Source organism: Carcharhinus amblyrhynchos, chromosome 28 (genome assembly GCF_965287045.1).
Source record: "Carcharhinus amblyrhynchos chromosome 28, sCarAmb.v2.hapA, whole genome shotgun sequence".
Lineage (NCBI taxonomy): Eukaryota > Metazoa > Chordata > Chondrichthyes > Carcharhiniformes > Carcharhinidae > Carcharhinus > Carcharhinus amblyrhynchos.
This window is the reverse complement of record NC_137351.1, coordinates 6,708,704-6,731,567: the sequence shown is the minus strand read 5'-3', so window position 1 is coordinate 6,731,567 and position 22,864 is coordinate 6,708,704. Positions and strand designations below refer to the sequence as shown.

Genomic DNA, 22,864 nt, shown 5'->3' with positions numbered 1-22,864 from the left:
CATTCATAATGTGGCCCAACAGGTTGGGTATCAACCTGCAAAATCCTTCCAAACACGCAAAAGTGAAGGCAGTAAGAGTGGGACAGACTCCTGGTCAGCCGTGCTTAATGTGGAGTGGCTCCCCTCAAGCTCACAGCCTCTGGCATCAGACTTGTGCACTGTTCCAGGAAAAACTTCACTATGGAATCAACTAAAATTGCGCTGTACCAGCTGCGGGAAGAGAGGCAACAGCAAATCAATGCACACTAAAAATATAAATACAGGAGAGAACACTTGAGGCACCGGGGCAAAGTTTCTGGTTCTGCCCACCATTAAAAGGTGGGAATTTCTGGAAGATCCCTGCAAACTGTGTTTGCATTGCATGCTGCATATTGGCCACAAGTGAGATGAACCTGAGCCCAATTTTTAGTTCAGTTCCCTATCTTTCCCTCTGTTACAAATACAGAGTGGGGAAATGGGACAGGAGTGAGTGAAATGATCGTTAGCAATTAAAAATGAAAATAAAATAAATATGTCAATTGTTAATTTATGTTTATGTATTCCTGTTCAAAGAGGGAACCATTTTGACTGACGTGTCTAATAATACATCATGTTTGCTTCAGTCTGGATGGATTTAATGGTGTTTTCATCAAGAAATATTTGCCAAAGTTTTACTGTGTCCTCATCTCATGGCTTAAAACAAATAAGGGATGAATTAATTGTGCAGTTCAATTCATCAAGTACGCTATTCACACCGTCAATCAGTGCAGTGGCACAGTGATTAACTTTGCTGCCTCACAGAGCCACAGACTAAGATTTGATTCCCAGTTGGGGCACTGTCTGTGTGGAGTTTGCACATTCTCCCAGTGTCTGTGTGGGTTTCCCCCACATGCTCCAATTTTCTCTCTTAGTCCAAAGATGTGCAGGTTTGGTTGATTGGCCATGCTAAATTTCCCCTTAGTGTCACGGGGATTAGTACAGTAAACACATGTGAATACGGGGATAGGGCCTGTGTGGGATTATTGTCAGTGAAGGCTCAATGGGCCAAATGGCCTCCTTCTGCATTGTAGGGAGTCTGTTTCTATGATTGGATGGATTGCAGAATCTTTTTGTGTCTGCCAATATCAAGTACCCATCAGGAGCTGCACAATTAAGGCAGGATTTAATCCTGTAGACTTCACAGAAATATTTGATAACCAATGGTTATTTTTTAAGTGCTAAATGGTGGGAAGAATGGGTTTCTTACAAGATATTTCAGTGACAAAATGATAAAGTAATTTTATTTCTGTGAAGAATTGGAAGGTCTATTACAACATTTCTGTGCCATCCTGTAACTTTGATTGTGGGCCATTGGGAATTGGATATCGCGAGTGATAAGGCACCAAAGATGTGATCTGAGGTCCCTAAAGTTCAATTCCCAGTTGGAATTTACAAATAGGTTGCACGCATGCAAGGAAGCTGATCCAAAAGGACCTTGCCCTTCTTGCCAAACCCACTAAAGATACTGCACCACTTCATTGAATACAACAAGTCCAAACTGATGGAAGCTCGCCTGCATTGAGATTAGCAATGCAATGGAATTGCTATCCCAGAACAGATTCAAACAATAGAATATAACTCGGTTTGGAAAACCTAATATTAACAATTTATTTCCAAGATATTTGAAAGTTGTTTTTGGTCATGAAATCTAAGATGGAAAACAGGTAAAAGGGAAAACAGTTTAGAAATGTATGCAGGACATGTTATCCTATTCAAGCAATACCATTTTAAACAGTAAGAAATCTCACAACACCAGGTTAAAGTCCAACGGTTTTATTTGGTATCACAAGTTATTGGAGCATTGACCCTTCATCAGGTGAGTCACCTGATGAAGGAGCAGCGCTCTGAAAGTTCAAGATTCCAAATAAGCCTGTTGCGCTTTAATCTGGTGTTGTGAGGCTTCTTACTGTGCCCAACAATATCCAACGCCGGTCTCCCCACCATTTTAAACAGCTTTTGTGGTGCTGTCTGGTAACCATTGCACTGTGTTGCAGTTCACGTTCCAGCTGTATTGTTCTGCATAGATCCATCCACAGCTCAGCGATGATATTTGAATATGAATGTTGCAGCCTTCATAATCTTCTTTGACATCGAATGAATGCTGCAAATTGATATGCCAGCTCACCTGTCAGTGGAGGCGTCATGCCATGGAACGACTTGCATCGAAAACCTTAATGCCAGCTGATCTCTACCGCGTATACCAGGAACTTAAATAACTTTTGGAATGTCTTCAGGTTATCTGATGGATGCAAATGATTGATTCCTGATCCTGTTACCCTAGTGATGCTGCATTTCGCAATTTCTTGTTCAGTATGATGGGTTGAATGGCCTCCCTCTGTGCTGTTACATTTCTGTGAATCTATAACTTCCAGAGGAAGGGTACAAACAAACAAATCCATCCATCATTTTCCAGCTTGATGGGGTGAATGCCAGCAATGCAATGGTGTGATATGTGTAAATTGAGTTTCTTGTCTTTCCTACATAATAACAGTGTCTGCATTTCGGAAGTAAATAGCCATTTGGTCATACAGAGTATTGCTGAAAAAAGAGACATCCTGACAAAGCTTTTCATCTTTCACTCATCAGGACAGTTCACAAGAATACCAATAGTAAAGAGAAGATCAACTTGTAATGCATGGAAAGTGAGTGCTGATAGGTTGGCAAGTGGAGTCTGATTGGTAGATGCATTAAGTATTTGTTAAATGTTATTAAATATTTATTAGTATGTCTCTTTGTTCAGCAATATTTCAAAAATAATTATTGGCTATAAAGGGCTTTGGGAGATCCTGCAGACTGGAAAAGATACTATATGAATGCAATTCTTTCTTTCTTTTGCCAAACCCTATGTTTTATGAAGGTGAAGACCCTTTAATGCATGTCAGCTTGGGAAAGGACCATCATGTGCATTGCATTCCTGAGTCTGGGTTGAAGTTTGGAGTTGTAACCCCTTCCAGGCTGTTTCCAGAAAAAGTTGGGATTTTCCACTTTGCTGTTATTTTCTTTGTATTTTGTTATGAAAATATCTACATGTTTGCACCCCATGTGTTGATTCACAGGACGTGAAACAAAGGTTTTGACTCAGGTTAGTATGCAGGTTCAGACTGTGACAGTACACAATGGCTTAGCATTCAATGATGCCATCAACTTAATGTAACGTGATGAATAGAACTCCAGTTACATAATAGAAGTGTGTCACAAGTAGAGTAATTTGAGTCACGCCTAGTTTCATTAATGAAGAAGAACATATTGTTGTGATATATTTGAAAATAACTTGTTTCAACTACATTGCCTGACCTTTGTTTCAATGCATCTTTCCAAAACCTTTGTATCCAATCCTGAAAGTTGATCTGTATATATACAGTATGTTGGCAAAGTGAATTGGTTTTATGCAAATGTTGCTATGCTACAGGCTAAAGTCAGCTGCTGCATATTTCACACCTCCCCCCCACCCCGCCCCTCCTAAGTCTGGGCACGGTGGTTGCCATTTTGATTGCTAAATATGCTCTTAGCTCAATTCTCCTCTATTTCTAAACTCTCGTGCAAAACAGTAACAGTCTGCTCTTAGTAGATACTAATGAAAGGGGAACACTCAAACACTTTACCTCCGGCCTCCATCTTGAACCATGTGTTATGTCCCTGCTGAAGAGATGCATGCTGGGTATGTAGCTTCAAAGGATTTAGGCAAACGAAGAGCTAAAAGTTATTTAGTCCCCAGGTGAGATTTTGCAATGGGGAACATATTCATAGGCAGATGTCTACATGACTAACCCAAATTACTGTCAATGATTTTTTTCTTCTATGAAATGACTCCCTCAGTCTAATTTTGGGAAAGAGGTCAGCTTTTCCCACTTTGTTTGAATTTGAATTTGGGCAGTTATTGCCAGGATGTTATTTCAGAGTCATTTGAAGAGTCTCAGGCTTACTTTGCCTCACTGTAAAGATCAAACTATTCAAAAAGACTTTAGCCAGGATTTTACTGTCCCACCTGCCACAGGAATCAGAGCGGGTGAGGGCCGGACCATTGGAAAGTCCATTGACCTCTGGCGGGACCTTACAGTTTTGGAAAATCCCACCCGAGGTCAATGGACCTTTCCATAGTCTGCCCCTCTCCTGCTACGATTCCTGGGCAGAAAGAAAAAATTTGCCCTCTTGTTTGCATTCTCGCCATCTAAAGTGGTCAGAATAGTTTTTTGCCTAAGTTAGCCATGTGACCAAAACAAGGGCCAGAAATTGAGCACAGTCCCATCTTATGCTATTAATCAGTAACTGGTTTCCAACAGTTTATTCGATTCACTGTTTATGTGGAAAAAAACTCAAAAACTTTAACAGATACAGAGCAGTTAGCACTGCTGCCTCACAGCACCAGGGATCCAGGTTCAATTCCAACCTTGGGTGACTGTCTGTGTGGAGTTTGCACATTCCCCCTGTGTCTGCGTGGATTTCCTCCGGGTGCTTTGGTTTCCTCCCACAATCCAAAGATGATAGGTGGACTGGCCATCCTAAATTGCTCTTAGTGTCCAAAGATGTGGACTGGCCATGGTAAATGCATAGGGTTATGGGGATTGGTGGGGTGCTTACGAGGGATCGGGTAGGGAATGGGCCTGGGTAAGGTGCTCTGTCAGAGAGTCGATGCAGACTCGATGGGCAGAAAGCCTCCTTCTGCACTGAAGTGATTCTATGTTACTTCTATTCCTTGATACAGAAGAAATTGAAAAGCTTGTATTCCTGCAGATAAAACTCTCTCTTTAATATCACATTATTCATGATCCAACAAAAGTTCTGGATCTGTCAGACTGATAGAGAGAAAGTTTCTCTTCCGTACTGGCCCCTAGTACAAATTGACTATAAATTGAAATCCCATTTAGAGAGACCACTGTTAGCTGAGGTGGGAAATGGAAAATGTCAAAGTGGTGCTGCAGAGGAGAGTCCTCGATGATTGGTGATGAGGCACATTTTTGATGAACTATTGAGAGGGTTTTACTCTACTGACCAAATTTCCCACCCCTCACCGAGAGTGAGATACAAAAGATTTTGAGGAACCTTTAGATATAGCAATGGAAGAGCTATGGAAGAAATGAATTAGATCGGAAAGCGATGGCCAACTTGTTCAAAGGTTCCCTCAAGCAATCAGCAGGCGTTAGTCTCCAATCGCTCAGCATGTTTCTCAAAGTTAAACGCAGCTACATAACCAAACACCTCAGCAAATGGATGCATCCAGACTAAGTGCAGAGTGGAACCCTCTTTCTCTCCCTCCCCCACCCCGTCGAACAATTCCCTGCTTGAAATCCTAATGGCAGAACTTGATTTCTTGCAGACATTGACGAGTGCCACTCGAGCCCTTGTCAGAATGGAGCTACCTGTATCGATGGCATCGACTCTTACAAATGCTTGTGCCTACCCAGCTATGGAGGGGACCTCTGTGAAGTTGGTACGAGAAAGTGGCTTCAGCTAATTTTACTAACAGCTTACAAAAACTAGCCCAATTTTTGGGGGTGGGCAACTTGTTCTGGGTTTGACTTTCATTGTGTGTTTTTTTTTGTTTCCTCAACTAACCTCCTCCTTTATTCTCAGGGATTCAATGGTGATTTTCTTTTTCTGATAGTTTGTGCACCAACACTGGTAATATTTATTACTCTTGGAGGATCAAGTGGTCTATTTATTGTGTGGAAGAAGTCCACTCTCTCCTGAAGATCCAGCCCAGGCAAAAAATATGATAGTGCAGTAATCGAGCCACTTTGCAGTGAAACTTTATTCTATCCAACTGGGAAACTTCATTCTAATGATTGTCATTCGAGGTGCAAATTTATAAAATATGGGATCCCACACAATGAGAAATATGGACAAAGCAAAGATTGCTTAATTCTTCAGTCAAGATTATTTAGTGAAGATATTTTGTTTGGCCCCCATGCCCTTCCTGATCCATGTGTGAGCTCAATTGTGGCAATCTTATTAATAACCCTGGTCCAACACGTGACTCTTCAAAAATTCTAGGCAGACTGAGGTAAATCGCTTATTCGATTATATGACTCATTTCTCTTCCCTGCTTAGTTCAATGTTTCATTCATCCCCTTCTCTCTGATGATGCTGAATCATGCCGGCGTAGAGGTCCATCCAGCCTTCTGCTGCCTCAAGTGGCCATTTCTTTTCCTAATTTGCCCAGGGGCATTCGGACTGATTGGAACACCCTTTATCCCCTGTGAGATTCAAGGTGAATTCAACATGGACAGCATTAAACAGCAAATCAACCCATGGGAGGCACTGTGGCATAGTGGTTAGCACTGCAGCCTCACAGTGCCAGGGTCCTAGGTTCAATTCCAGCCACGGGTCACTGTCTGTGTGGAGTTTGCACCATGTATGTGTGGATTTCCTCCAGTTTCCTCTCATAGTCCAAAGATGTGCTGGTTAGGTTGATTGGCCATGCTAAATTGACTCTAGTGTCAGGGGGATTAGCAGAGCAAACGTGTGGGGTTATGGGAATAGGGCCTGGATGGGATTGTGGTCGGTACAGACTCAATGGACTGAATGGCCTCCTTTCATATAGTAGGGATTCTATGATTTGTGATTCAGCATTAGACTCCATCAGCATTCACCCACTAAAGCATAGGGCCATCACTGTGCATTTCTGATCTACCCAGAACAAAAACTTCTTTGTCCCTCTTTACTAAACAAAGCCATAGATGGCCCAATATATGCTCACAAGGACATTGGATTGGCATCCCTAGAATTATCTTTCAGCAAGTCTAGAACAGTCTGCCTTAAGAATGGCTAAGATTGCTGATAGGCTATTAATGATTGGTCTTTAAATTCAGAAGGATAATTGTTTAATCACCACTTCAATTTCTGAGCCAGATTCTTCATCCTCTTCAAATAAGGTAAAAACTTAAATGGTCATTGTGATTTATTATGTTATTCAGACATTGCTCCAGTAAAATTGGTTGGAATAAAAGGAGTGTGGCTATGAGGTAAGAATGATTTGATAGGTATGGTCCGGTTCCTGTTTTTTAACTATTTGAAAGGGATGGTTTTCTCATTTTAACTCATCAGTGCTTACTCTGATCAGGAAACTTGACATCATGGCAGCCATACTGAGTTTTGGTTGAGGGTTAATAAACAGAAGGGGTATTCTTCTGCACAATTGACCAGTCATTGTCTCATCAGTTGCCCTTTATGATGGCACGTGAACTTTGACCATCTCATCTTCAAACCAATAAAGCCTGGGGAGGCTTCAATACTGGTTGAAGACAGGGTGAAAGTCAATGAAGGCCTTGCTGGGATTTAGTGGCTCCAGCAATGAACATTTGCTGGATTACTATTATGATTCATGAAAGACAAGTTGGGCCTCATCTAGGGAAACATCTGGGAATGACATTTGGCTTCTGTAACCTCATGGTGGAGAGAGTAAACATTCCCACAAATGCAACTTATTACTACTCAGTGGCCCTACATTGGACAATGTTTTGTATGAAAGCTGTGATGACCCCCTCAGACAAAAGGCCTACAAATGCTCACATAACGAAGGATAACCACCTGACAATCATGGATCAGTCGCTATGGAAGAGGTAGGGATCAATAAAACATTAAAAATGTCAGTGTAATTGTTGAACTCAGTTGCATGTTCATTGTCAACTTTGATGTTGTATCTACTTTTTCTAGATACAAAATAATGACATTTGATGAGATATCTTGCTGGCAATGTCCCTTTAATGCAATTCTGATCTTATGTATACATACGATGAATCCTTTTTTTTCCCCTTAACTCAACATCATAAGCCCCCAGTGAACGCTTTAGCAACCAAAAATTCCACTCACTACAAAAGTTTGAAGTCCAATTAGGTATGTGAATTTTATAAGGACCATTTCGGCAGTTAACAAACTGACATTGAGCAATGCTGATACGAGGTGGGAGCTTAAATTTTCCTTCCTCTTTCAATGCCAACAATTCAACTTGGTCCCCTCTTCAACTCCATAAAAGCTGTGTTGTGAGCAAACTATTGGGGATCACCTAAATCTTTACAAAACTATTCAAAAGTCAAACCTTTGTAACAGTTTTCTCACTTTCCTTTCTCCTACTCTGTGTAGGACCTCTTGGCAGAATTTTCACCATGATCCGATGGTACTAATGCGGTTTCACCGCTATTAATGTTATTTTAAGCTCTGGGCTCCAGCCTTCTCCTCCAGCACAAACCAAGAAAACACTTTTGACCAAAAGCTTCTAAGCAAAGAGATGCTGGGCACTCTCACTATGCAGGTAGAAGCAAGGTTGTCAGATTTGTGACTTAGTCACTTCTTAATGTACTGCTCCCTTGCTTTTACTCCAACAAGACAAACAACTTCTTGTTTTTTTTATTCATTGGTGGGACATGGGCATTGCTGGCTGGTCAACATTTATTGCCCAACCCTGTGGCATGGTGGCACAGTGATTAACACTGCTGCCTCACAGCACCAGGGACCCAGCACAGGCATAATAGGTCAAAGAGCCTTTTCTGTGCTGTCAACCTCTGTGACTCTATAACAACTCCAACAAAACTAGTCAGCCATAATTGACACTTCACGATCTAATTCCCCTCTGACAGCCCCTGTTGTCACATTTTTGTTCAGGACATCCGGAGCACCATCCCACCTGTTCACTATGAGTCTACACATGGTCTAAATGGCAAGTACAACCCAAACAAAGCATTAGAGCAACTATTATGTTAAAATATGTCAGGTAACAGCAACTGGTGCTGGAGGATTGTAGGAGCAAAGACGAATCCCTCTTTTTATAAATCCTTTTAATCCGGGACTATGTCAAGGTGAAAATTCTGCCTCTGATATAACATTCTTTGCAGATTTGCCTCAAATTTGTAATTGCCAATTTTCAGTGAGTTAACTGAGTATTTTGTATCTTCTGTATATTTGGTTTTTGCAATATGTTTCATCACTGTTATCTTCTTTTGGTACTTTGCTTGTTCTGTTCTGGGTTAATTGGGTGTTGGCTTGTATACTGATGATAACACTTATGTATAATTATCTGGGCAATATATAGACAGCATTAAAAGCCTGCATTGCTTCTGCAGGGTTTTTCCAGTCAGAGTTGTGGTTACCATGGTGGGAAAGAACTCAATTTGACACAGGTCAAAGGGGTGAATGACAATTCTCCAAAGCTCAAATTAGCATGACCTAAAACATGGCCTCCGGTTAGGGGATGGAATTGCCCAGTGTCTAAATATAACAGCCACGCAGTCACAGTGTAGTGGACACTACCAGAAGCGAAACTTTGGAGAAAACAATGTCCATTAACATTCATAGCAGTTTTTACAGAGGGTAGTGAATCTGTGGAATTCATTGCCACAGAAGACTGTGGAGGTCAAGTCATTCAGTGTATTTAAGACAAAGATAGGTTCTTAATTGGTAAGGGGATCAAATGTTACAGGGAAAAGGTGGGAGAATGGGGTTGAGAAACATATGAGACTGAATCGAATGGTAGAGTAGACACAAAGGTCTGAATGGCTTAATTTTCTTCCTATATATTACAGTCTCAATTCTTTTCAATGTTTGTGGGGTTTGAGGTGATTTCTTTTGGAGATCACATTTGCCTTATTAAATAAATTGCAATCATGTTTATACCTGTAGGACAAAACCACATTCCTATCCAGCCGTGTTCCAGAGCGGTATTGAGCTCCAGAAAGAAACTATTGTTATGCAATTTCTAACAGTCCAACTTTATTTTCTGTAGATGTGGAAGAGTGCGAAGTCGGTTGGGCTAAGTTTCAGGGACACTGCTACAAACACTTTGTTGACCGACAGACGTGGGAAGCCGCCGAGCATCAATGCAGGGAACACAAAGCTCACCTGGCCAGCATTGTCACTCCAGAGGAACAAGAGTTTGTTAACAGTGAGTGTTTGTTACTTCAAATTCCACTTATGTCACTTTGGCCGGAATTTTACCGTCCCACCTGCCATGGGGATGGGATCAGGTGAGGGACAGACAATGGGAAGGATTATTGATCTCGGATGAGATTGTACGGTTTCAGGACAAGCGAGGTCGTAAAATCCTGCCCCTCATATCTGATGACAGCACTCCTAATCCACGGCACCCACTGACATCCCTGGCCTTCCACCTCAAATGGAATGTTCACATTTTCCTTATTCAGAAACATGGAGCTCAGGATCCTCTTGCATACAAATCACTCAACTGCATTAACAATTCCTAATATAGGAACGTAAAAGACTTAAATCATCTTCCATACGTACAGGTTGTTCAAATACATTTGCATTCCTGGACACAACACAAGGAAAGAAATTCACTCTTTCTTAGGCTTCAATCTTGTCATAAAATAGAGTCACAGAGTTCCTCCAGTGCAAAAAGAGGCCATTTGGCCCTTCAGGTCTGCATGATCACAATCCCACCCATGGCCGATTCCCATAACTCCACTTATTTACCTTATTAAACCCCTTGACTACAGGGTAATTTAGCATGGCCAATCAACCTAACCCACACATCTTTGGAATGTGGGAGGAAACCGGAGCATTCAGGAGAAATCCCACGCAGACACAGGGAGAATGTGCAAATTCCACACAGACAGTCTGCCAAGGTGGGAATCGAACCCAGGCCCTTGGCGCTGTGAAGCTGCAATGCTAACCACTGTGTCACCTGAAATTGCCATAATCTTTTTGTCTCCAATTTTGTCAGTGTTATGATGGTCAGTACTCTTCCTGCTAAGTGTTGCCTTTTTGAAATGTTTGCCCTGACAAAACTTTCCACCATCGCACTTGTCTCACCTCATGTCCGGGACCCATTGTACATCAGCGGAGATTGACTAGTAGAATTGCTCAGCAAGTTCATCATGTGACTACCAGCATGTTAGAAGACCAATAGTTCAGTTCAAGGGTAATTAGGAATGGGCATTAAGTGCTGGTCTTGCCCATATCCCATGAAAGAATAAAGAAAAGAAAACTAGATGGACCATGGTAATTGCTCATCTAACTATTTCTACATTGTTCTCTCCCTTTACCATTTCCGATGTTAGGCTGAAATCCTGCGCTCTTTCCCGTAACTGGGATTCTCTGGTGCCACCACAGTGAATGGAGCTTTGGTTGAGCACCAAATTCTCCATTCTTGCTGGCAGTGGACTGGCAATGAGCAAGATTGGAGAATTCCATCCCTAATGCCCAAATACTCAGCGCAACAAAGTCTTCCTCCTCCCTGTCTTGAATTCGAAACTCACTGCACTTTATCCTTTTTTCACTGATTTTTCGCAATCCCTCAAATGTTGGAACTCTCCCCCCCAACTTCCCCAGGCTTCCCTTGGTGTTGCAATCGACAGGCACTTAAAATTTAGCATCACCTAACACCTGTTGTTCAACATTATCTCCTCTTCTCGCCTATTCTTTTGAACTTTTGTGATGTCCTGTTCAATGGACATAACCCACCCGCAGATTTTCAATACAGAAATAAACCTAGAGCTACTATGGCCACGTAAGGATTAAAGTTCTGTTCCTCTAAAACTGTCGCAAGATGTCAGTGCACATTTATTTGACAATGAAAGTCAATCCAAAATTCTTCTGTCAAAGTCTAAAACTGATTGTTGCCATTTCTGTCTGCCCAGATCATGCCCAGGATTATCAATGGATTGGACTGAACGACAAGACAATAGAGGGTGATTTCCATTGGTCTGATGACAGCACATTGGTGAGTTTTGGCCCAATTTTCCCATTCTCTTTGCAATGGTTACCATTCTATTTTTCAAAAGCCAATGTGGTTCACCTGAAAATGGTGCAAGAGAGCACAAAACTCCATCAGTAAAATCAAGGGGGAATAAATAACAAGAATTTACCCTGGATGATTAAAAACTAATTGCTCGCCTAGTGTACAAACTCCATGAATGACCAGGGAGTGGAGATCCTGCTTCTATTTTTCTGCTTCTATATTAGTTAAAGTTCTTGGGGCTAAAGAAATCATGGGAGATGGGCGGGAAGGCAGATCAGGATATTGGATTTGATGATCAGCCATGATCAAAATTAATACGGAGAAGGTTGGAAGGGCTGAATGGCCTACTCCTGCTTCTATTTTCTACATTTCCTTGAAAATATATTTTAACTACTGTCTTTCCTCTGTTCTCTATCACTCCTTTTCAAAGCAGCTTTGGAACAGCATTGCAAAGGAGATTATCATTCAATCTTCCCCACGGAATACAGTTTTGCTAAAATTCTGAGTATACATTTAGGGTAGTTTTCATTTCAAAAGTTGCACTTTTTTGGATATGGGAAGATAACCATATTATCTGATTTTTTTTTGTATTATCGCTATCACTGGACCATTGAAAACAACCTTGTCCACGCTTTTTCACTTTCCAATTACGCAAATGGTGAATCTTTTAAGGAATTTCTACAGAAGCTGTTGCAATGTCAAACCATTCCGTAGTCTCATTTCCCCATCGTCGCTTGGTGTTCTGAGGTCAGCTCATGCAGGAGTGACTTTCAAATTGGTTTAAAATCATTCTCTGTCCCCACCTTGTCCATTTGTAAAGGAGATTCCCCAGGATGCATGGAGGTTGCTCCCCATAATTGCCATCACCAGAGCAGCCTGATGGAGAGGCCCTGCACAAGAGTGTCTAGACTAGAAAATTGAAGTATTTGAAATTGCTAGCTCATCTTCTCAGATGCTGAAAGACCCCAGATTTTTACTCTTACCCCCTTATGGGTTTCTCAGTGGGGGATTGGATGTAATATTCCTCACATGGATTTCTAGCTGGGCTCCGCGCCCACCCAGACCTCTCTACAATTTAATGCTGAAATTGGTGAGGTCTCAGACATGCTACCACCCTTGCCCCAGTTGAGGTTCTTGAATAGTCAATTATTGACAACTTAAGGGTCATTTCCTACCCATTTTGAGGCTGACAGGAATAGTTCCCACATATGGATGAAGCCAGAAAATAATCAGGCTCATGCCTCGAGCGGGAAAGGAGGGGCTGCCTCAATCATAAGCCTCTTTTTAATTTCAGGAAGACGCCTTTAATGCCCAGGGCCTCCCTCCCCTCCCTGAACCTCTCCCCAACATCCCAATTCCCCCACTGTCCACCCCATCCCCAGGCCTCCCAAACCTTTAGCACTTGCCTCTTCCTGCAATCCTAGGCCTTGGCCTATGGGGACAACATGCTTTTGGCACATTAGTCTCTAGAGGGTAGCTGGCCAATTAGATTGACTCTCTAAGGCGGGACTTCCTCCCGAGCAAGAGCAGAAGTCCCGCCCATAGCCAATTACTGCTGATTGGAGAATGACATGGCCGTGAGGCAGACTAAATTGTAGAAAGGTCAGGCAGTCTTGGTGGGGATGTGATCCCTATAGAATCTTCGATGGTGGGATGGGAAACTCCATCATCTTAAAAATCCTGTCCCATGCTGTATTTCCATTGTTGTTATATTTAGAAATGGTTGCAGGTTGTTTTAAGAGTTGATCACATGATTTGATAGTGATGTCATTGAAGTCTGGCAGAGGTTTCTGGTTTACTTTCAGTTTTGTATTGTTTCTGATGCAGAGCACGGAGCAGCTTTCAATAAAATCTATTGTGCGTTAGTTGAATCTACGTATGCAAAGCAAGTCTTTTCATTCTGTTTAAACCCACAACTCTATGCATAATTAGGACATTGCACCATGTTGCTTCTTTATTTTGAATTTCCCACATTGGTAGTTTTTGTTTTCTTCTTGCCTTTAGACTGCACTGCAGACAAAAGCTGATCTTAGGTTAATGGTTTTCAAGGTGGGATTTTTTTTTTCGCCCTTAAAATAGTTGTACGAAAATTGGCGACCCAATCAACCTGACAGCTTCTTCAACACTGGTGAAGATTGTGTTGTCATGATATGGCATGAAAACGGTCAGTGGAATGATGTCCCGTGTAATTACCATCTCCCTTACACATGCAAGAAGGGGACAGGTAAGCTCGGATATTCCAGTGCAGTGACGTTTCTATTCATAGAATCCTACAGTGCAGAAGGAGGCCATTCGGCCCATTGAGTCAGCACCGACCATAAACCCACTCAGGCCCTACCCCCATAACCCGATGCATTTACCCAAGCTAGACCCCTCGACAATCAAGGCCAATTTAGCATAGCCTATTAACCTGACCCGCACATCCTTCGACTGTGGGAGGAAACCAGAACACCAGAAGGAAACCCATGCAGAAATGGGGAGAATGTGACCCATGCTGGGAATCGAACTTGGTTCCTTGGCGCTGTGAGAGAGCAGTGCTAACCATTGTGCCACCATGCCGCCCCAAGAAGGCCAACAGCTTTATAATTCATGTGCACTTATAAGGGAAGCCAGTTGGTCACTTAGCTCATCTTGCCATAGAAATGACCCATGAGAAATAAGGGCAGGAGTTTGGCCATTCAGCCCCTCAAGCCTGTTCTCTCATTCGGTAAGATCTGACTGCTCTGATTGTGGTCCCAACTCCACTTCTTTTGTCTGCCCCCCTCCAACCCCTGCACTTCCACCCCTCCCACCTCCCACCACCGTCCCCCATAATCCTTGACTCACTTGTCAATCAAAAATATATTTAAAGTTGGCACCCCGATTTCCATGCAACTGGTTTTTGCCAGTGAGTTGACTTCCCCCCAACTGCCCCATGGTGCGAAACATGCCCCTTGTAAGATCTGGAGATAAAACTGACTTGTTCACAGGTTTTCTCACCAGAGACAACACTCTGCCATTTTTTGGCAAGACTCTCCCCGACAAGTGCTTGAGTCTGGATGACCCTTCGTCAGAGCTGAATCACCAACTAAGTCAAGTTGGGCTAAGATAACTCAAATTCTAATAAAGTATCAACAACCTGAACTGTTCTGAATGACAGTTTACTTTTGTTTTTCTTCTGCAGTTGCTTGTGGTCAACCTCCAGTGGTAGAAAACGCCAGAACCTTCGGGAAAAAGAGGGAGCGTTTTGAAATTAACTCCTTGGTGCGTTATCAGTGTAAAAATGGCTACTTACAGCGCCACTTTCCCAACATCAAGTGTAAGCCAGATGGGCAGTGGGAGCAGCCAAGGATAATGTGCATAGACAGTAAGTAGAACTTGACCATTTCCAACGTTCTAGCAAACCCCAATGCAAACTGGAGGGACAGTATCTCATCTTCCAATTGGAGATTTACAGCCTTCCAGACTCAACATTGAGTTCAACCATTTCAGAGCATGAACACTCCCCTCCAACTCACCCCATTTCCATTTATTTTATTTCATTTCATTTTATCTCATTCTTCATTTTATCTTCTCATTTTTTCAAGTCTCCCCAGCCCCTTCTTCAGGCCAATTGCCACATTCCTCAGGCAGTCCTTTACCAAGCTGTAACTTTACTTTGCCATTCATGCATTCTGGTCACTTAATGAACACTTTCAACTCCTTCTCAGCCTTCTGCAGACTTTTTAAATTCCCTTTGTCCAATTCCACCAACCCTCCCTACCCTCATAGTATGAATCTCAGCTGATTCTCTTTCCTCTCAGCTCTGATGAGGGTCACCCTGACTCGAAAGGTTGGCTCTATTCTCTCTCCACAGATACCGTCAGACCTGCTGGGATTTTCCAGCGTTTTTCTGTGTGTGCATGTGTGCGTGTGTGTGTGCATGCATGCATGTGTTGTTGAAATAGAAATGCATCCTGGTCGTTGTTAAATTGCTGGAATGCAAAGATTGTAGGGTTTGTGTTTGTGAAGGATGAGGTCAAATGGCCTTGAAGGGGCTTCCTTTCAATGGACATGGCCTAATGATCTTGCAAAGGAGCTAGAAAATATTGGCTGAATTCTACTACTTTGTATCATTAAGTCATGTGATGGAGATGTGCATGTTTCAGGGGTTATGCAAGATCACTCAAGAACCCCAATCTGACCTGACTTGGCCTTTCCAATAGATTGTACACATAAAAAGGTGAAGGTGCCACAGTCCAAGACGACTACATGCTCTGCTCTTCACATCAGGCAAGGGGCAAGGTTGAAAACATTATTCGTCAATAACCTCAACCAGTTCAGCAATTGAACCTGCACTGTTGGCGCCACTCCACATCAATAGCCAGTTGTCCAGCCAACTAAGCCAGCCAACTAAGCTAGCCAATTGTGCGTACACCCATAGTGTTGTAGACCACCCAATTTTCAGAATGAGATGGGTAATCACAGGAAAAAGATCCCAGTTTTCCTAAAATAAGCAGACAAGAATCAGTCGGGAGCACAATGTTATCATGGCCACTTGGTTGAAGTGGGAAGAGCAGCCAGGAGTCACACTGTGCCATAGGTTAAAGTCACAAGAGAGGCAGAGAGAAATTTAGGAATGTTATCCTAACAATAATGAAAAATATAAATTTATACATTTAAATAAATACATTTATTTAGGGGAGGCAGTGACATAATGGTATTATCACTAGACTAGAATCCAGAGGCCCAGGGTAATGCTCTGGGGACCCAGGTTCAAATCCCACCATGGCAGATGGCAAAGTTTGAATCAGTAACAATCTGGAATTATTAGTCTGACAATGATCATGAAACCATTGTCAATTATCGTAAAAGCCTATCAGGTTCACTAACGTCCTTTAGAGAAGGAAATCCTTACCTGGTCTGGCCTACATGTGACTCCAGAGCCATAGCAATGTGGTTGATTCTCAAATGCCCTCTTAAGTGGTGCACAATTAGGGATGGGCAATAAATGCTGGGCCTAGTCAGTGATGCCCATATCCCATAAAATGAATAAATCAAATGGTCTTGTGGTACAGTGGGTAGCATCCCTGCCTCTGAGCCAGAAGCTCCGAGTTCAAGTCCCACCCTAGCACTTGATGTCCAAGGAAAGTGCATTCATAGCACGGCCAAACAGTGGGTGTCAACCTAAAAAAATCTTTCCAAACATACCAATGGCAGGCGGTAAAAGCAGAACAGACTCCTGGTCAGCTACACTTGATGTGGAGTTGCGCCCCTTTAGTTATAAACCTCTGACAACAGACTAGTGATCTGTTCTGGGAATTATGAGCTATGGGAACAGCTATGGAATGTCTGCCTTAGTGCACCACTAGGTTAGGGATGAGATTGGAATTGGTGTAAGTTTATAATCAAGTAGTTCTCCTTTTAAAAATAGATGCCTTTCCCCGATAGGTAACGGGTGGGATTCTCCAGCCACGACTGCCCCTAAACAAGAGAATCCCACCCAAGGTCAATGGACCTCTGCCTGGTCAATTCCCGTAGCGGGCAGGACCTGTCCCGCTGCTGTGGACGGAGATTTGGCTGAACGCCTAATTCTTTGCTGTCGGCTGGTAGGGCGTGTGAAACCGGAGAATTCCGGCCAATGGATTTTTTCATGTCACTCTGTGAGTTTCAAAGCTGAATAAAAAAATGATTGGCTGAAATAACCTAAAAGCAAACATTTCTTTATTCCAGGTGCTTTGTGATATTTATCCATTTGCACTGATGCCTAAGTAATAATCCCAAGGATGTAGGCAGCTAGGGCCAAAAATATAGGGTGGCACAATGGTTAGTACTGCTGCCTCACAGCACCAGGGACCCAGGTTTGATTCCCTCCTTGGGTCGCTGCCTGTGCAGAGTCTGCACTTTCTCCCCATGTCTGCACGGGTTTCCTCCAGATGCCCTGGTTTCTTCTCATAGTCCAACAGACGTGAATTCTCCCTCAGTGTACTTGAACAGGCGCCAAATTGTGGCGACTAGGGGCTTTCCACAGTAACTTCATTGCAGTGTTAACGTAAGCCTGCTTCTGACACTAATACTTAAACTCAAAATGTATATAGCTAGGTAAATACCCAAACATAATAATCAAAAACTTTTGATTTAGATGCAGACATCTGGGAGTAAATTATTCCTAAGTGGCAATAGTTTTGAGAAGCGTTTGTTTTTCCATAATCTCTGCTGAAGCTATTTTGCATATCACCAACATAAAAATTGCCACAACTCAGCACAATTGGGCATTGCTTTGGGACTTGATTTTTTTGCATTAAATTATTATTTTGCTATATTCAAGACTGGTAAATTGGTGCAGCTTTATTCATCCGAGCTGAACATGGATTTGTCAGAGAAAAAAACAAGCAGTTTTAATCAGAGTGCCTAATTCGCCCCCCTTGGAGTAGCCCAATTTTAAGTTGCTGAAAATGATCGAGAAACCCAGGTACAATGGCGTACACTAAGCATTTTGTGAGGAGCCAGGTCATCTCCCCACTGCTGTGCCTGCTTCATGCAGGCAAGCATTTGTCCAGGGTACCCTTCCATCTACGTGAGATGACGGGCTTGCAACAAACTTGGCAATAAGGTAGCTTCGTATGGTGCACTTTACTGTCAGTGCCACATGAGCTGGCTATCAGGTGCCATTTATATCTTGTTTAGACATTGGAGTCTGTTGTCAAACAGCTACTGACCTTTGATGGTAAATATCCAGCATACCAGCCCAAAGTTCCACCTCAAGGATGCTTGCAAGCATGACATGAAGGACCTAAATATCTAGTTTACACGTGAGACAGCAGTTGGAAGAGGGCATTACATGTAGGCCAACATGTGCATTACCATGGCGATCAATTTCAATTTTCAAATAGAAAGATGAAAGCTTTTAAAATACACCTAATAGTCACCTTGTGCCTCAAAAAATGCATAATTTTAAAGTCCTACTTGAAAGATGGCCAATGGATATAATTAGCAGAAGTTGGCAATGGTCATTGCCCAATCTGATGGAGTGACTAGTTTAGAATGCAGGACCAGCTTCCACCGGGATATTTGTAAACTAATACAAAGGGTGGGATTTTTCCATCCTGCCCGCCATAGTCTGCCCCCCACCCCGTGGCCTATTAACCTCGGGTGGGAATTTCTGGTGGCTAACGAGGCTGAAAAATCCCTCCCCAAGGATCTTACGGACCCCACTTGTTCAGGCACCATCATGCCTTAAGTGATGCTTTTTGGCACTGATTTGGCTGATTTTAGGCAAATTGTGCTCAAGCAGAAATATCTCAGGATCAAACGTGCAATTTGGGGGATAAAATTAAAGTTTATTTATCTACTAGTCACAAGTAGCTTAACACTGCAATGAAGTTACTGTGAAAATCCCCTAGCCACCACACTCTGGCGCCTGTTCAGGCACACTGAAGGAGAATTTAGCAGAGCCAGCACATCTTTCAGCCTGTGGGAGGAAAGCAGAGCACCCAGAGTAAACCCACACAGATATGGGAAGAACATGCAAACTCCGCACAGACGGTGACCCAAACCAGGAATCAAATCCAAGTCCCTGGCACTATGAAGCAACAGTGCTAACCATTATGCCACTGTGCCGCCCTACAGATGAAACTGTAATGACAAACCATAATGGATGCTACACTTATGTGGAATGAATGAAGTCCTTACAAAAATCTTTACTGCTTCTCTGTTTCCTTTTACAGCTGCCACGTATAACCGCAGGCCTCTGAAGAGAGCTGACACAAGTAGGCCGCATCCTCAATCTGAATCGAATGCCTCGTACAGCTTAAGTGAAAATTAAAGGATATAATTCTATTCCAGAACATTTATAATAAGAATAATTTTATCAGCTAAGAGAGTTGTTTTCCCAGCCAATATATAAAACACCAAAGCAGCCCTAGATCCAATGTCTTTTTTTTTTCTCGATTTTCAAGTCAAGCGTTATCGTTTAGGTCGAACTGTCCAGCCCGTCACCATGTCTCTGGGAGGAGATCCCAAAAAAAGATTTTCAGACAACTGCACTGCATACGAAATATTAGATCAACTTAACGTAGTTCCAGGAATGATGCAGTAGCGTAGTTTAAAACAACGTTGTAATCCGCAACGCAAACAGAGTCAATCACAAATGCAACACATTCACGGATTCTTTTTAAATTGAGGTGGGGGGAAGGGGTTTCTTTCTGTGAATTGAAAAGCGATGGAACAACAGTCCTGATGCTATTCAACTGGGGCCGTGCAGTGCATGGTGTACAGGGTGTCTTTTATATGTTGAGGTGCATAGTAGAAATTGGAGTGCTAATCCATTATTAAATGCTGAAGGTGCATCCTCCAGGTAGGGAGAGCATGTTGTATGCTAACCCTGAGTTGCATAACTGTTGAACTCGAAAACGAGCAAAAAAAAATGGATTTGATTATTTTTAAAAAGAATTGTGTGTGTGTATGTGTGTATGGTGGGGGGGTGGGGGGAGGGAAATTACTTTGACAAAACATCTCCCTGAACGTGTAAAATAAAATATGAACTGTTATGTTTTACCTTGAGTAGAAGAAAGACATAACAGCTTTAAGGATATTTCAGAAGTGCGAGTGTGAGTGGTGTGTGTGTGTATGTGCGAGTGTGCTCATTTTAAGTAAACTGTGAATGTTTGAGAGATAAACTGTGTGCACAGGTAACAGAAAGGAAGCTTTTGCTATTGTTAAATTTTAGTTAAATATAAAGCGAGGACTGGAATATGTAAACATATTTTAAAATTTGTGAAAACCAGTTTATATAATTAACATTCTTTTCTGCATCATACTGTATAAATTACTTCTGAAATCTTAAACTCACAGAGAATTTCTTTGGTTTTAAGGGAAATAGCCTCCAAAAGCATCTGTGAAACTGTGGGTTTTCCCCCTCTCCATTTTTGGGAAGAAAACTATCCTTTAAGCTACAGAATATTATTGTGTTTGTTGTTTGGTTAGACACTGCCTATTTTTTTAAATCTGTTTTTGAATCCCAACCCAGGCTAATGGGGTGATAGATTCGATTCTCAGCTAGCCCCAGATGCGTGGAACAAAATGAGTTTGGAAAGGGCCAACCCAGGTCCATGTCATCGTGAGCTCCGTTATACCCAACTAGCCCTAACTTTCCAACCGGAGAGAGGTCATGCAATAGCTGGTAAGGGGAACACACTGATGCAGTCTAGGGGCACAGCTCTGAGCTAAGGAGACAATGCTGGGGCAGTGTAGAAGTAATAAGCTGTGCTACACCTAATCTTGACACTGGCACAGAATGCCTGAAACAGGAAAGACAAGATTCCGAATCACAGCACTGATGTTCCCTTTCCTAATAATCACACAAAAAGACAAAATTAATGGACCATAATATGTATGCAAGTCTCACAGTCTGTAGCTTCCTCCTCACAATGTACCACTCTGAATATCACCTTAGCCCTAACTGATTGCTTACAAGGTTTCTTTGCTGCAACTGCAGCAGCGCTAAGTGGTTTAGCTTCAAAGCAGTGCAAAATGCAGAGTCAGAGTGCGGTTCTCCCCACTGCAACCCAGAGGGATTTACTCCAGTTTGTGATGTTGAGCTCCCACTCCAGGTTAATGCTACAGTGAGGGGGTGGATTTCACACCCTCTGTGCACAACGTGTACTGTAAACACAGCCCGAGAGAACAGTGGAGAAAATTAATCCCCGTTCACATTAGAGGTAGACCCACAGCTGACTTCTTTTCTGGAAGACCCATGGTGCTGTGATCAGTTGCTGGTTCAACTGGGCACACAGCAGAAAAGTCTCACTTCACCAGTACAGACAAGGCCAGATTCAAATTAGATAGATAATGAGGAACCATAGGCCTGTCAATGCTCATACCTGATTGAGTTAACATCTTCAGGAGAGAAGAGCAAGAAACAAGGTGAGGGAGATATGAAAATAAATCAATGAATTACCACAATCATGGGAAGATAGCTATTTATTGCCCTGCAGTTTTATTTTCTTTTGCAAACTAAAGCATCTACATTAACCCTGCATTCTGTATATAAAAAAAATGTTTTCCAATTCCCTTCCCATCCCCAATTTTACCTAGATGTTTTAAAATATACTTTATATAGTCGGCTGTACAGGAACAGTGCTTTTATTGCACAAAATAAAGTAAAACAAAACCACAAGCCTGTGGTGAACACAACCGGGACAGAAGTAATAACGGACCCACTCAGGGGCCTGCTTTATACAGGGCTCGGTATACGAGCTCCGATTGATTGGCTAATTACCAATCCCCAGGGAGCTCGTATTCAACGAGTCCTACAAGGAGGTCAATCAGTGATTTCCCCGTGCAAGTCATGGGGGTTACCATACTTTACTTTCCCCCGATACAGAGTAACACTCCTCCTCAATCTCAGTTCAGCCCCCATCTCTGACATCACCTCAAACACTGGAAAATAAAGCCCAGGTGAACACCATAGAGATGTAGTTGGAGTCCATTCTGGCGATTACAGAGGTTGACATCACGATGCCGAAGACTCACCAGCAATGCTAACCTGCAATGTATCTGACCCATCATTTACACTGTCGGTAGGTGCAGTAGAGTGTACTCCAAATGGAGAGAAATTTCCCTTTGGCAGTTCTTCCATTTGTATTAGGCCAACCCACTCATTGGCATTCCATGTCAAGCGATATGAACTTGCATGATTTTTAAAATAGGAATCGTTCAAGTTACCAACTACCAGCCCCTGCTCAAACACCGGTAGTGTACGTTAGTCGGATGTTTTAACTTTATTTCCATAGAACAAAACCCTAATCTAACATTGTGCTAATGGGTTCTATCAGTCCATTTAGCGCCTTCAGTTTGGTGGCAAGGAGGGAGCTGTATTCAAACAATCTTTCGGATATTTATTAAAGGTTTATTGCACCAATTACAAATTCATTAAAGTTGCTTTCATGATGAGTTAGATCTTTTCTTTGACAAATGCTGAGAGAGAAATGGGTTAGTGCAGAATATTATCAATTATTTCTGCAAACTCTAAGCAAGCCAAGATTAAGCGCTTCAGAACCTTTACAGTTGGAGCATTGTATTTGCCGGAAAGAGGATTTTGGTTGTACACCCTGCTTGAGAGGATTTGTACCAAACTCTGTGTTTTTGCCATTTTGTAATGTTTGTTTTTTTTAAAAGAAATGCATAAGCCCAGAAATG

General features: G+C 42.3%; 1 protein-coding gene across 1 annotated transcript in view; it reads left to right on the top strand.

Annotated features, from left to right (window-relative positions):
* Positions 1-19,763, top strand: part of LOC145359429 (aggrecan core protein-like) — a 74,415-nt gene extending 54,652 nt beyond the window's left edge. Inside the window, exons 18-24 of the mRNA XM_080213977.1 lie at positions 5,333-5,446; positions 9,734-9,892; positions 11,607-11,689; positions 13,787-13,931; positions 14,871-15,053; positions 19,393-19,434; positions 19,624-19,763. Coding sequence (XP_080070103.1) covers positions 5,333-5,446; positions 9,734-9,892; positions 11,607-11,689; positions 13,787-13,931; positions 14,871-15,053; positions 19,393-19,434; positions 19,624-19,763 — 866 coding nt within the window. The remainder of the gene's footprint in view (positions 1-5,332; positions 5,447-9,733; positions 9,893-11,606; positions 11,690-13,786; positions 13,932-14,870; positions 15,054-19,392; positions 19,435-19,623) is intronic.
* The last annotated feature ends 3,101 nt before the right edge of the window (positions 19,764-22,864 follow it).